This window comes from Xyrauchen texanus, chromosome 26, assembly GCF_025860055.1.
Source record: "Xyrauchen texanus isolate HMW12.3.18 chromosome 26, RBS_HiC_50CHRs, whole genome shotgun sequence".
In the NCBI taxonomy this organism is placed as follows: Eukaryota; Metazoa; Chordata; class Actinopteri; order Cypriniformes; family Catostomidae; genus Xyrauchen; species Xyrauchen texanus.
The window spans coordinates 2,978,650-2,993,649 of NC_068301.1; the positions used below are offsets into that span (position 1 = coordinate 2,978,650).

The 15,000-nt window shown below is 38.5% G+C and overlaps 1 protein-coding gene across 1 annotated transcript in view; it reads left to right on the plus strand.

The window, feature by feature from the left end:
* Positions 1–1,074: 1,074 nt before the first annotated feature.
* The window catches only part of dennd3a (DENN/MADD domain containing 3a), a gene marked incomplete at its 5' end in the record, with an annotated part of 22,696 nt that continues 8,770 nt past the window's right edge, over positions 1,075–15,000 (plus strand). Inside the window, 9 exons of the mRNA XM_052092306.1 lie at positions 1,075–1,200; positions 1,277–1,380; positions 1,494–1,675; positions 4,514–5,044; positions 6,458–6,502; positions 6,923–7,182; positions 9,266–9,436; positions 9,708–9,837; positions 10,080–10,187. Coding sequence (XP_051948266.1) covers positions 1,075–1,200; positions 1,277–1,380; positions 1,494–1,675; positions 4,514–5,044; positions 6,458–6,502; positions 6,923–7,182; positions 9,266–9,436; positions 9,708–9,837; positions 10,080–10,187 — 1,657 coding nt within the window. The remainder of the gene's footprint in view (positions 1,201–1,276; positions 1,381–1,493; positions 1,676–4,513; positions 5,045–6,457; positions 6,503–6,922; positions 7,183–9,265; positions 9,437–9,707; positions 9,838–10,079; positions 10,188–15,000) is intronic.

Here is a 15,000-nt window from a genome sequence, read left to right on the forward strand (position 1 = left end):
TTTTTTACATTTTATTTGCTTACTATTTAACTAAATGAAAAACGAATAAAATGTATTAAATAAAAATAAATGCATTTATTTTTTATTTATTTATTTTAAATGAAGTTGATTAAAATGACATTTATTAAAAAAGTTTTTAATTTGTTCAGTGTTCACATTTTAATGGCAAGTTCATTTCAAGATTTATTTATTTATTTATTTATTTTTAAATAAATACCTTTTTCATTTATTTATGAAAATATATATTTTTATTAATTATTAAAACTTTTTTATTATTTTATTACATTTTATTTGCTTCCTATTTAACTAAATAAAAAAATATAAATTAAAATGGAAAATTAAAAATTACATTTTATTTGTATTTATTTATTTATTTATTTATTTTGAATGTAGTGGATTAAATAAAATAAAGAGTTTTTAATCGACGTGTTCAGTGTTCCAGGATCAAAAGTCTAAATTTTTAGTTCAGTTTATTCAGATTATTATTATTGTTTTTTTATATAAATCCTGATGTGTGGGAATGGCGTGCACACATTTTCAATGCCCAATTTGTGCATGTGCAACGTTTATACATCATGACATTAATGGACCGACTGGAGTCGTTTGGATTACTTTTATGATTCCTAAATATGCCTTTCGGACCGTCAAACCGCCGGCAGCCTGATGGCACCCGTTCACTTGCATTATATGGACAAACAGAGCTGCAATGTGCTTATAAAAATCACTTCGGTTCGGCTGAAGCAGGAAAGTCGTACACATCTGGGACGGCCTAAAGGTGTCTAAAGTTACATTTTTGGTTGAACTATTCCTTTAAGCTTACCACGAATTCCCAGTGAAATTCCACAGGCCGCATCAACACTAATGCTTTTCCGGTTTTGCTTTCCTAACATCATAGTTTCCAAACTATCCAGTTGTGGAGAGCGTTTACGAACGTCTCCATTTTCGGCGGAGGAAACCGCTGTTCCCGTAGCAGAATCGTTGCATTTACAAACGAACGCCGATTATTGTGGGCGTGGCCACATTTGGATTTTTTGATGTGTTTTTATGCTTCCAATGATGATGTGAAATATATAAACGCTCTTAATTGTTCTTGTATTCTGCAGTGACGTGCGTGACTTCCTGAATTATGAACATCGTGTCTTTAACAGTGAGGAATTCCTCCGATCGAGAGAGACGAACGATCACGCCTTTTACAAGAAGGTAAAATATTAAAGATCTCGTCTGCGGTTAAACACTCAACGTGAACCTCTGCACCATTGTGTTTGTGTTTGTTTAGGTTTTGGACACTCATATATTCCACACGTTTCTACGGGATCGTCTGAATAGAAAGAAAGACGCCTTCACTCAAATGGAGCTGAACACCTGCTCAGAGACTCGCAGGTACAGCAGGAGTCTCTCTCCATCTATTTGTAGTTTCATACGTCCTGTTAGTGGAGTGAATGTCAATGTTTAGACACAATGTTTAGTTCTGGTCTGTTCCTGTTCGTGCTCAGGTTGCGGGCCATGAAGGAGTCTTCACGCAGGCCCACCATTGACGAGATGAGCCACAAGTACTCCCGAGCAGAGACCGGTCTGAATAAGAGACTGGGGATGAGCATGCCTAACCTGGCTGACGGCAGATTACTAACCGTACCTGTCCGACACACGTCGATGAAGACGATGCTTTCACAGTGCGGTACGAGATCTTTCCTTTTATCGCTTATATTTCAGAGCCGTTTCAATTGTCTATGTAGTATTTATATGTCAACTATAAAACTGTTATAATGTGTCGGTGACCATTTCAAACTTCATACATGAGGATTAAATTTGCGTTTTAAATGACGTGTATTCAATAAAAATTAAAAGTTTCGTTTTTAATATATTGGTTCAGTCAAGTTTCATGTCAAACCTCCGTGAAGTTGCACCCCATATCATTAAATAATCACCAAAACTGTTTCATTGGTTTGTTATTTTAGTTAAATAATAAGCAAATAATATGTAAAAAAAAAAAAAAAAACATTTTTAATATTTTTTTTTTATAAATAAATGAAAAGGCGTTTATAAAATAAAAAATAAAAAAACTTGGCATTTAAATGTGAACACTGAACAAATTCATTTTATTTAATCCACAATATTTTAAATAAATAAATACAAAATAAATGCATTTATTTTTATTTAATGCATTTTATTCATTTTTCATTAAGTTAAATAATAAGCAAATAATATTTTTTTATTTTATTTAATTTTCATAAATAAATGAAAAGGCGCTTATTTAAAAAAAAATGTATCCACTATGTTAAAAAAAAATTATGCATTTATTTTAATTGAATTAATTTTTATTCATTTTGCATTCAGTTAAACAATAAACAAATAAAATGTAATAAAATAATAAACAATTTGAATACAAATGTATTTAATTTGACATATATAATTGAAAAGGCATTGAAATATCAGCGATAAAAGGAAAGATTGCTAATGCCGGTTCACACCCCATATAATGAAATAATCATCAAAACTATTTCATTGGTTTGTGCTGGTTTGGTGTTTGAGATATTAAGCTTCTTTTATGGGCGTGTGACGTCACTCTCCACCCCGTCCCGCTCAAATCACCCCAAACCGGTGCTGGTCATTTGTGCTTTATTTGTGCCGTTAAAACAAACATACAGGTATTATCATTCTATAGTCATTGAGTTTAATGGAATTATAATATTACAAACATTTACATTATTATATTTATTCGAACACATATAGTCATGTGTTCGTGAGTCGTGTGTCACGAAAGGGATATTTTTAAGAACATTTCATATTTGTTGTGATGTCATAATATCAAATGGTTAAATTGTTTAATTGATTTATAGGGTTAATAAAATGTATATGAAAAAAATAAATAAATCTCAGCTTCGTGCTCGGCAAAGAAAACCTTCTCGTGCATGTCCGGGTTGGTTTGGCGTGAACGTGTGATTTGCACGGAGAGTTTAATGAACGAGTCAGAACGAGTCACAAATGAACGAGTCAGAACGAGTCACAAATGAACGAGTCAGAACGAGTCACAAATGAACGAGTCAGAAAACGAGTGCATTGGACGAGATGAGGTAAATGCACGACTGATGTCACAGATCCGGGAGATCATTTCGTTATTTCTATGTAAAGGAATTAGTTATATTGATTCTTTCAACAGCACAAATAAAGCACAAATGACCAGTTTGGGGTGATTTGAGCGGGACGGGGTGGAGAGTGACGTCACACGCCCATAAAAGAAGCTTAATATCTCAAACACCAAACCAGCACAAACCAATGAAATAGTTTTGATGATTATTTCATTATATGGGGTGTGAACCGGCATTAGCAATCTTTCCTTTTATCGCTGATATTTCAATGCCTTTTCAGTTATATATGTCAAATTAAATACATTTGTATTCAAATTGTTCATTATTTTATTACATTTTATTTGTTTATTGTTTAACTTGATGACAAATTAATAAAATGTATTAAATAAAAATAAATGCATTTATATTGTATTTATTTTTTTAATGTAGTGGATTAAATAAAATGATACGTTTTAATTTATTCAGTGTCCCACGGTCAAAAGTGCTCACATTTTAATGCCAAGTTTATTTATTTTTATTTATTTATAAAAATTAAATAAAATAAAAAATATTTTACATTTTGCTTATTATTTAACTAAATGAAAAATGTTTAAAATGAATTAAATAAAAATAAATGCATTTATTTTGTATTTATTTATTTAAAATGTAGTGGATTAAATTAAATAAAATTTTTAGTTTTTAATTTGTTCCGTGTTTACATTTTAATGCCAAGTTTATTTAAGTTTAAAAAAATAAAAATTATAAACATCTTGTCATATATTTATAAAAACTAAATAAATAAAAAAATATTACAACTTTTTTTTTTTTTTTACATTTTATTTGCTTATTTTTTAACTTGATGACAAATTAATAAAATGTATTAAATAAAAATAAATGCATTTATTTTTCATTTATTTATTTTAAATATAGTGTATTAAATAAAATGAATTTGTTCAATGTTCACATTTTAATGGCAAGTTTATTTAAGATTTATTTAGTTTTTTTTTTTTAAATAAATACCTTTTTCATTTATTTATGAAAATAAATTTTTTTATTAATTATTAAAACATTTTTATTATTGTATTACATTTTATTTGCTTCATATTTAACTAAATAAAAAATATAAACTAAAATAGATTTGATATTTTATTTGTGTTTATTTATTTTGAATGTAGTGGATTAAATAAAATAAAGAGTTTTTAATCGATGTGTTCAGTGTTCCAGGATAAAAAGTCTCAAGTTCAGTTTATTCAGATTATTATTATTTTTTTTTTATATAAATCCTGATGTGTGGGGAAATGGCGTACACACATTTTCAATGCCCAATTTGTGCATGTGCAACGTTTATACATCAGGCCCCAGATAATTGTAGAAAGTGAATATGATGTTTCATTTTGAAGTCACAGTAATTAGTGAAGTCACATGTCATCATGTTTTTTTGTTGGCAGGTTTCTGGAGTCCCTCAAGGCTAATCAAAACCTTTAAACTCCCAGACTTCCCTCCTCCACTGGCCTACCACTACGTTCAGAATTACTACACTGAGCTCATTAACCAGCTGAGCAAAGCCATCTCTGTGGTAAACCCAGACGACTCTGCCCTCCTGGCGCGTTACTATTACCTACGAGGACTGGTGAACTCCGTTGCCGGGAGACACGTGGATGCCCTCGGAGACTTCCAGAGCTTGTATAAGACAGACATGGACATATTTCCCGCCAAGCTGGTCAATACTCTAGTTGAGTCTCTGCCAGCGGAGGAAAGAAAGTTGGCTGAGCGAAGGACCGAATTAAAACGCTTGATGAGCCACGTGAAAAGAGACAATGAACGGGAACGGGCGCTACCGTTGGATGGCGGTACAGTGAAGAGATTCGAGCTGCCCAAGAAACACTTGCACATGGATGACTTTGTGCGGCGGGTTCAGGAGTCGGGCATCGTCAAGGACCTGGGCACCATCCAGAGACTGTTTGAAGCACTTACAGTGGGTGGGTATAAAGAACGGACCAATCAGCACAAGCCCTTGCGTGATTGGACCAATGCTGAGGTTTAAAAGTCTACATTTAAATAAATGTTGTATTATGTTCTCTGGTTTAAATTGGAGAGTTTTCTGACCAGATTTGACCAGAAAATCGATAAAACCGATATGATTGGCGATATTGTAAATCGAATGCGTCTAAACAATTCGCTCTTTTATTATCTGCTTCCAATATACACCGATCAGCCACAACATTAAAACCACCTGCCTAACAACGTGTAGACCCCCCTCGTGCCGCCAAAACAGCGCCGACCACCGAGGTATGGACTCTACAAGACCCCCGAGGGTGTCCTGTTGTATCTGGCACCAAGACGTTAGCAGCAGATCCTTCAAGTCCTGTAAGTTGGGAGGTGGAGCCGCCTTTGGTCAGACATGTTGATCCAGCACATCCCATTGATGCTCTGGGGAATTTGGAGGCCAGGGCAACACCTTGAACTCTTCATCATGTCCCTCAAACCAGTCCCGAACCATTTTTGCAATATGGCAGGGTGCATTATCCTGCTGAAAGAGCATTAGAGACCAATAGAGTCCGAAAGACTACTTTTGGTAGATACTAACCACTGCGTACCGGGAACACTCTACAAGACCTGCCGTTTTGGAGATGCACTGACCCAGTCGTCCAGCCATCGCAATTAGGCCCTAGTCAGAGTCGCTCGACTCCTTCCGCTTGCCCATTTGACCTGCTTGCGACACTTGAAAGTCAAGAACCGACTGTTCACTTGCTGCCTAATATATCCCACCCCTTGACAGGTGCCATTGTAATGACATAAGCAATGTTAGTCACCCGCCAGTGGTTTCAATGTTGTGCATGATCAGTAGCTCCAATCAAACCGATACCGATAATATTCCAAGTGCCGTTATTGGCCGTATTCAAAGTGCCGTTATTGGCGGTATTCAAAGTGCCGTTATTGGCCGTATTCAAAGTGCCGTTATTGGCGGTATTCAAAGTGCCGTTATTGGCGGTATTCAAAGTGCCTTTATTGGCCGTATTCAAAGTGCCGTTATTGGCCGTATTCAAAGTGCCGTTATTGGCGGTATTCAAAGTGCCGTTATTGGCCGTATTCAAAGTGCCGTTATTGGCGGTATTCAAAGTGCCGTTATTGGCGGTATTCAAAGTGCCGTTATTGGCCGTATTCAAAGTGCCGTTATTGGCGGTATTCAAAGTGCCGTTATTGGCTGTATTCAAAGTGCCGTTATTGGCCGTATTCAAAGTGCCGTTATTGGCCGTATTCAAAGTGCCGTTATTGGCCGTATTCAAAGTGCCGTTATTGGTATGATCACAGATATATCATGCAACCATAGTGTTGGTTTCTTCTGACACGTCTAATAAGGATTTTCTTAAGAAATGGCTTTGGTTTGCCAGGTACGGAGGACTTGTCCCAATCTGTTTTTTACCTTGAGGTGGATGGTAAGCACAGTTTGCATGTGCAATGTACCATCGATACTAATACATGCATAGCACGCATGCACACGTGACTTAACACAAGAATGTGCATGAATGCGTGTGCAAACCACTTCTCCCTTTGACTCAGAAATGGTCTTTCAAATCACTGTAAGACTATTAGAATTTCAATGTCTAACCCTGTTTGTTGTTAAGTGTCTGCTGTCCATACTCCACTGCTCAGAGTGGCAGTGTGCTGGTTAATCATCTCCTGTCTCTTAAAAGTCATCTTGATTTCACAGTTCCTGGACAGTATAAGTAGTTTGTGTTTGTCATGTAGTTTCGTAATATATATGCTGTTATTTTTCCTGTGGAACCGAAAAGTCGAAATTTTTATGCAATGCATTTTAATGATCTGGACATGATTGAAATATCTCCTCCACACAGGTCAACAGAAGCAGGTAGATCCAGACACTTTCCGATTCTTCTACCACTTCTGGAAGGAGACGGAAGCTGCGGCTCAGGACGTGGACTTACCAGCCATCGTGCTGGAACACATGGAGACCAACGAGTGTGTCTACAAACTCTCATCATCGGTGAAGACCAGCCACGGCGTGGGAAAGATCGCCATGACCCAGCGCAGACTCTTCCTGCTGACAGAGGGGCGGCTGGGATACATTGAGATCACAAAGTTCAGAGATATTGAGGTGAGAACAACTTTGTCTACGCCCAATTCCCAATGCGCTCTGAGTCCTCGTGGTGGCGTAGTGACTCGCCTCAATCCTGGTGGCGGAGAACGAATCTCAGCTGAGACCGTCAATCCCCGCATCTTATCAAGTGGCTTGTTGAGCAGGTTACCATGGAGACGTAGCGTTTCACGCTATTCTCCACGAGCTAGAGCGAGAACCACATTATAGCGACCACGAGGAGGTTACCCCATGTGACTCTACCCTCCCTAGCAACCGTGCCAATTTGGTCGAACTTGCGAATCCAGGGGTGGTAGTCAGCGTCTTTACTCGCTGAGCAACCCAGGCCCCCTTATCAACTTGTATGTTTTTGTTTAAATTAATTTTCGAGTTTGGTATTTGATAAAATCCTTTGTAAAAGAGTTGTAAGCCATGAATCAAACCAACCAGCTCTGAGGTGAATCACAACATTGCAAACTTTGATTTAAAGCAAAAAAAGCATTCGGAAATTTTACAAGAAGACAAAAATACAACGTCTTTAATGAGGGATTGAACAACAGTCCCATGAATCTTTGCAATTGATTTTAATTACATAGCAAAATATTTAAATATATGCAATATACAGTATATTAGTAGTCCACATAGCTGGACGTTGTATTTTGGCTATACGCAACGCATAATTTAATTTAAACCAACTGATCTCGATTCAGGACACCCTGTGCTGTCAGTAAAGGGTTAAACTATCAAAATATAGAGTCATGTGACCAAACAACATGGTGCCGATCACAGCAGAGTTTGTCTTTGAGAGAAACGGCAACAAAACTACATCTGGTGAGAAACCTCTTTAAGTTTTTACATTGAAACCTGTTTGAGTCAAAAGTTTAGAGTCTCTAGTTTCATCCGATGTGCCATTTTTTTAAATTTGAGCAATTTATCGTAAAACGGCACGCTGTTAAACACAACGACCACGTTCGTGGACTATAGGCTCATTTGCTGTTAAAATATCCTACTGTATATTTACCGTACATTATCACACTGAGAATCAATGGATCCAAAAAATATGAAAATAAGGTGCATTTCAAACTGTTCTGAGACCAGTGCAGACAGACAGCACACTGGAGGTTAAGTAATGCACTAAATAGAGAGCAAGGGAGCATCCTATAGTTCTCTATGCAGTTAAGTGCGTTCACTCCTAAAATCTGATCAAAAGTTCAGTTTCAAGCTGCAGATGCTACAGACTTAGCTGTATAGAGAACTATAGGATGCTCCCTTGCTCCCTATTTAGTGCATGACTTAACCTCCAGTGTGCTGTCTGTCTGCACTGGTCTCAGAATAGTTTATAATATAATAGCACATTATTTTCATCCTAACTCCATATAAAGCCTCTGAAAGACACATTTTTCAGTTTGATTCTCAATGTGATAATGTACAGTAAATATATATTAATGCATTGACTAATGTTAATGAATAGAACCGTAGTGTACAGTGATGACAAAATTAAACATAACAAATGTATATTAAAATGAAGCGAAATGACCCACAGATGTGTTCATGTTGAACGTTATTCAAAATAACAAGTTTTTCTACTTTTGAGGAAATTCAGTGCCGGTGTACACGTATGTGGACATCGTGTTTATCAGGGCGCTGATGCACGAAACATGAACGGATTATTTAAAGCGGCATATCAAACGAAACTAGAGACTCTCCTCTTTCACAACTTGAAGAGGTTTCTTACCAGAGGCACTTTTGTTGGCGCTGCGTCCGTTGGAGTGCTTCACAGAAATCGACGGCACGCTGTTGTGTCACGTGACTCGATGCGGCAGAAGTTTAACCCTTAAATGACAGTCTAGAGTCTTGTGAACAGTATTTAGTCAGTTTTTATTAATTTAAATTATGCATCGCATATAGCAAAGCCAAAATACAACGTCCACGCATGTGGACGTGGGGGTGCACGACGTTAAAGGTTTATAAGTTATCGTTAAAAATGAATTCCACTATTGAGTAAATGAATGAGATTTTTACTTCTGGAACCAGACTGTTGTACTCAATGACATGCCGCTAGTCTGAGTGCTGACCAACCAATCAGACCCACCTTTCCATGCAGGAAGTGAAGATTTCTTCTGCTCCTTTCCTCCTCCTGAGGATCCCATCGCTGAAGATCAAGACGTCCTTCAGGAAAGAGTCGTTTGAGGTCAATCTGAAGTCTGAGTGTGACCTCTGGCATCTGATGATCAAAGAGATGTGGGCGGGGAGGAAGATGGCCGACGATCATAAGGTTTGACTCGTGTATCTTCAACCACAATTCATTTCAACCCAATTCAACTCCCAACTGAACTTTTAGAGATTAAAGTTCACCACACAGAGTTCAGGTTGTTTTGATGAGAGAATCAGTGGTGTTTGGTTTTGGGTGGGGTTGTTCTCACTTTCTCAGATTTCTTTTTGTCAGACATCTCTTGAAAGCTCTGAGACAGTACTAGCTCTTGGCCCGAGGGTCAGGAGTAATCTGTGAAATAATGTAAATGTGTAGTGTGATATCTCTTGTGTAGGACCCTCAGTTCATGGAGCAGGCCTTGACCAACGCCCTGCTGATGGACGCTGTGGTCGGCTGTTTGCAGACTCAGAAAGCCGTTTACGCTGCTACAAAACTCGCCTACTTTGACAAGATGAAATCTGAGGGTGTGTAGCGCTCAATAAGTGTGGAAATTAGAAAGATCGTCTCAGGAATTCAATGGATGGTTCATCCAAAAATGGAAATTCGGTCATCATTTTATCATGTCGCTTTTAACCAGTGTGACATGCTTTTTTCGCACACAAAAGGAGACTTAAGTTAAGTTATAAGTTGGCAATCGAAGGGATGTTACAATTGAAAATTCCATTATTTATTGTCTATTTTAATAATGTTTTTGGTTTTCTCACAGTACCCATGATGGTTCCTAAAACTACATCTGAGACCCTGAAGCACAAGATCAACCCCTCTCTGGATCTGACATCACCTCAAGCTGTGGACGTTCTGCTCTACACGCCTGGTAAGCCATTTTGCAAACTTCCGCTATGTTGTTGGGAAATTGGGAAAATGGGAAAAATTGGGTGAATTGAAATCCAGTGATGCTGGCAGGGACGGATTATGACTTGCAAAGGCCCTGGGGCCAATTATACCCAAGGGCCCCAACAACAATGACCCCCCCCCCCACACACACACACACACACTCCCTAGGGCCTTTGCAAGTCATAATCCGTCCCTGCCAGCATCACTGGATTTTTGACACAGGACATCAACCCGCTAGTTTTAAAGTTAGCAACAGCGATATCAGTATCATTTGTCCACGCGACTTTCGAATTGTAAAAAGAAATGGCTGTAAGCAAAACCAGGGCGTGGTCAATAAACGAGGGGCAGACGTTCCTCTCGTTAGTGACGAACGAAATGACGCAAAACGAAAAAGTCTTCAAACAGAAGAAAGTGGAAGTGGTTCAACCCAATGGACGCTATCTAGACCGGCGAGCAACGGGAGGGAGAGTGCCCTGGAGCCACGGCGTTATTGGAGTCCACGATGGAGGATGGTACGTTTTGTTACGTTAACTCTATATGTTAACTAGATTCTGCTTGAAAGCTTCACTTTATTTAGTTGACCAGCTTCTGGAAGCTTCTAAAACAACCAGACCAATTTAACTGTTACACTTAACATCACCATGAACAACTGCTTTATGCAGCACAATGAGCTAGTAGCTAACAGCTAGCGCTCGTGTTATTGTTTATGGTCAGTAATGTTTGTGTCGTGTTTAAGATGATGTCACGGCAGTAGAGGCGGCGCAACTATGATGATCAGCCTATAATCCCACCCATGTTGAGGCGGCACTAAACTGCAGTGGAAATGCAAGCTCAGAAACGTAAAGCGAGTCAAGTCGAACCGTAACGTGCAGTCGAAAAGTGCCAATAGTGTGACTGCTATTACGACGGACAGATACGAAAGATACCTTCTCCTCGACACTCACGTAACTTGAGTCACGTTCACTGATCGGGACGATTGGGACCACAGTCGGCTACGATGTATATCGCGCAATATGACATAATGTCGCTCAGTGTGCCATGGCGATATCAATGCGTTCATATCGTTCAGTCTGACAAGCAACAATCGTAAAGTACAGTGTGCACCTACCTTGAAACCATAAGCTGGTTTTAGCGGTTTCTTTACACTTTTAACTAGTTTTTAATTAGTTCAATAACGTACGAATTTCATTATTGATTAGTTGTATATCTGCAGTGTTTCAAAACATAACATGAATGTTAGTTTCATAACTTCAGTGAGTGTCATAGCAGCAACACTTCACCCAGTTGAACCAGTTTCACATGGAAGTTTCTCACTGTGTGTGTGTGTGTGTGTGTGTGTGTGTGTGTGTGTGTGTGTGTGTGTGTGTGTGTGTGTGTGTGTGTGTGTGTGTGCGTGTGAGTAGATACTATGCAGATAGATGACCTGTGTTACCATAGTAGCTTGTCGACATGCTGCAGTGCATTCCTGCAAACACTGAGAAAACTGGCTTTGAAGAATCTGCCCTGAGCACTTCAAGAGTCGAGTTTCTATTTCCTCGCGTACTTGTTTGATTACGATGTATATATATCACATCCCACTGGGCAAATTCCAGACGATGACTCATGACATCTGGGTATCGTTTAGCGCTTGTTTTGTCAACATCAATATTTTAGGTTAACAGTTCTGTGTATATATATATAAGGGAAAGCATTGCCACTTTTTTGCCTGTAGATCATTTTAAAGTGTCCTGCTGCGGCGTGAATGAGCAAAAGGCTGTTTAAAGTAGTTTAAGATGGAGTTTGAGAACTTCCCAAAAGCATTTACAGTATGTCAAATACTCACAGAGTGTTTTACATTTCTAAACTTGTCATGTCATTCTGATGTCCTAAGGCTGATTTGCACACTGGGTGAAACAAAGCGAAACCAAGTTGCTCGCAAGGAACTCCTTATTCACGAGTCTAAAACCTCTTTACACTTAATGTTTAACTAAGTTTGTTAAAGGCGAAGCTAAACAAACATAGTTTGAGGTCAAGACACCGTCACAAGTGCAGTTTCACTGACTGGATTTCAATGCTGATTTGTTTTTAATACACTGTAAACAGTAAGACATCAGGTTTCACTTTAAAGGGATAGTCCCCAAAAATTAAAATTCAGTCATTGTTTAATCACCCCTGTGTTGTTATAACCCCATATGACTTTCTTTCTTTCGTCCTTTTTTTGTGGATTTTTTCCCCTTTTCTCCCAATTTGTAACACCCAATTCCCAATGCGCTCCAGGTCCTAGTGGTGGTGTAGTGACTCGCCTCAATGCGGGTGGCGGAGGACAAATCTCAGCTGCCTCCGCCTCTGAGACCGTCAATCCGCGCATCTTATCACGTGGCTTGTTGAGCGTGTTGTCACGGAGATATAGTGCGTGTGGAGGCTTCATGCTATTCTCCGCGGCATCCACTCAACACACGCCCCACCGAGTGAGTACCACATTATAGCGACCACGAGGAGGTTACCCCATGTGACTCTACCCTCCCTAGCAACCGGCCCAATTTGGTTGCTTAGGAGACCTGACTGGAGTCACTCAGCATGCCCTGGATTCAAACTCGCGACTCTTCAAGCTTCAAAAGGACACTAAAGTATAATTCAGAAGTCTAATTAATTATTCATGAGCTCATGATTGTTATGAAAGCATACGATAAGATTTGATGAGAAATTAAATATAATGTATTATTTAGTGTAAATGTCACTGACCGTTGATCTCCTGTGTGCGTTCATGATAGGACACGAGAGCAACAGTTCACACAGACCCCTCATGACATTGGGGCGTTCAAGCGAAACTTGTTCGTTTATCTAAAAACAGCGATAGTGACGACAGAACACAACTGCACAGAGAGCAGAACTTACTAAATATGTCTGAAGAGTTTATAGTCGAAGAATTGATGCATTTCTATGCCCAGCCTTATTTATTTATTTATATTTTTTGACCGGTGCCAGTTCACAGTGTACAGAGTTAACCGCACGATATCAAAAAAATAAAACAAGCGTTCGATATAATGTACCGTCGCTCGTCACGGCTGGTTAGGACAAACACTCTGATTATTATAGAAAATATACATTTTATCGTGTGTCGTTTGCCATCAGGTTAGGAGACGGTGTTACTGTGGCGTCCTGTAGCTCCTCTATGTTTCTGTTTGATTTCCGAGTACTCCTTTAAAAAAATAAGGCTGGGCATAGAAATGCATCAATTCTTCGACTACAATCTCTTCAGACATGTTTAGTAAGTTCTGTTCTCTGTATTGTGTGCAGTTGTGTTGTGTTCTGTCACTATCACTGTTTTTAGATAAACACAACGAGTTTTCTCTTGAACGCCCCAATGTCGCGAGGGGGCTGCGTGAACTGTTGCTCTCGTGTCCTATCATGAACACACACAGGAGATCAACGGTCAGTGACATTTACACTAAATAATACATCTTATTTAATTTCTCATCAAATCTTATCGTATGCTTTCATAACAATCATGAGTCTCATGAATAATTAATTAGACTTCTGAATTATACTTTTGTGTCCTTTTGAAGTTTGAAGAGGTGTCACCATAAACTGCCATTGTATGACATCACTGAGCACAACATTTATGCACAATTTCTCCCTTTGTGTTAATAATAAGAAAGGAAGTCATATAGGGTTATAACAACAGAGGGGTGAGTAAATAATGACTGAATTTACATTTTTGGGTGAACTATCCCTTTAAAATGTGCCATTTCTGTGTTCTTTAGATTCCAATGTTTTATTGTTTATATGTCATGGAGTGCAGTTATCTGACATCAAGGAAGTCTCGTCACATGACACATTCCAGCTGAAGCTCTGATAAGGAACTTTGTAAAAACTCTTTCCAAAACTTTAATGACTTTATTGACTAAACGTAATTGCAAAAGTCACATGTTTTCTCTCCATGTCTAAGGAGTGACCCGCTGTGAATCTCACGAAACCTGTTAAGAACGTGTCCAAATTTCAACCAGAATCAAAAGAAAGAAACTGTAAGAAAAATATTGATTTTGCATTAAGCAAACGAAGCCTATATTGAGGGTCATTCAAAAAATATGCGCGTTAACCTGATTTTAGTGTCATATCAATTTTACAGCTTGGTTGCCATGACAACTTAATGCTGCAAACCGTAAAATAACCGTAAAAATGACGATTTAAACAACTTTACAGCACAAATAATACATGAGTTTGGTAACATTTTAAAATAAGGTCCTTTTACGATACTAACGATACTTCTACAGCATTTAATAATCATGGCTAATGTTCATTTCAACATATACCAATACATTTGCATAATCTAAAACACATCAATTAGGTATGATTAACAAGTTATTCACTAAGGATGAACATAATCATTATCAAACTGCTTATATATGAAGTTATTAAACAGTAATAGCATAAATCAATAACATACGGCCTATTAATGTATTAATAATGTACAAATGATAGGAAATCTGGGTATCTCAGCGAGTATTGACGCTGACTGTCACACCTGGAGTCGTGAGTTTGAATACAGGATGTGCTGAGTGACTCCAGCCAGGTCTCCTTAGCAACCAAATTGGCCCGGTTGCTAGGGAGGGTAGAGTCACATGGGGTAACCTCCTTGTGATCGCTATAATGTGGTTCTCACTCGGTGGGGCGTGTGGTGCGTGGATGCCGCGGAGAATAGCGTGAAGCCTCCACACGCACTATGTCTCCATGGTAACGCGCTCAACAAGTCACATGATAAGATGCGCGGATTGGTGGTCTCAGACGCGGAGGCAACTGAGATTCGTCCTCCG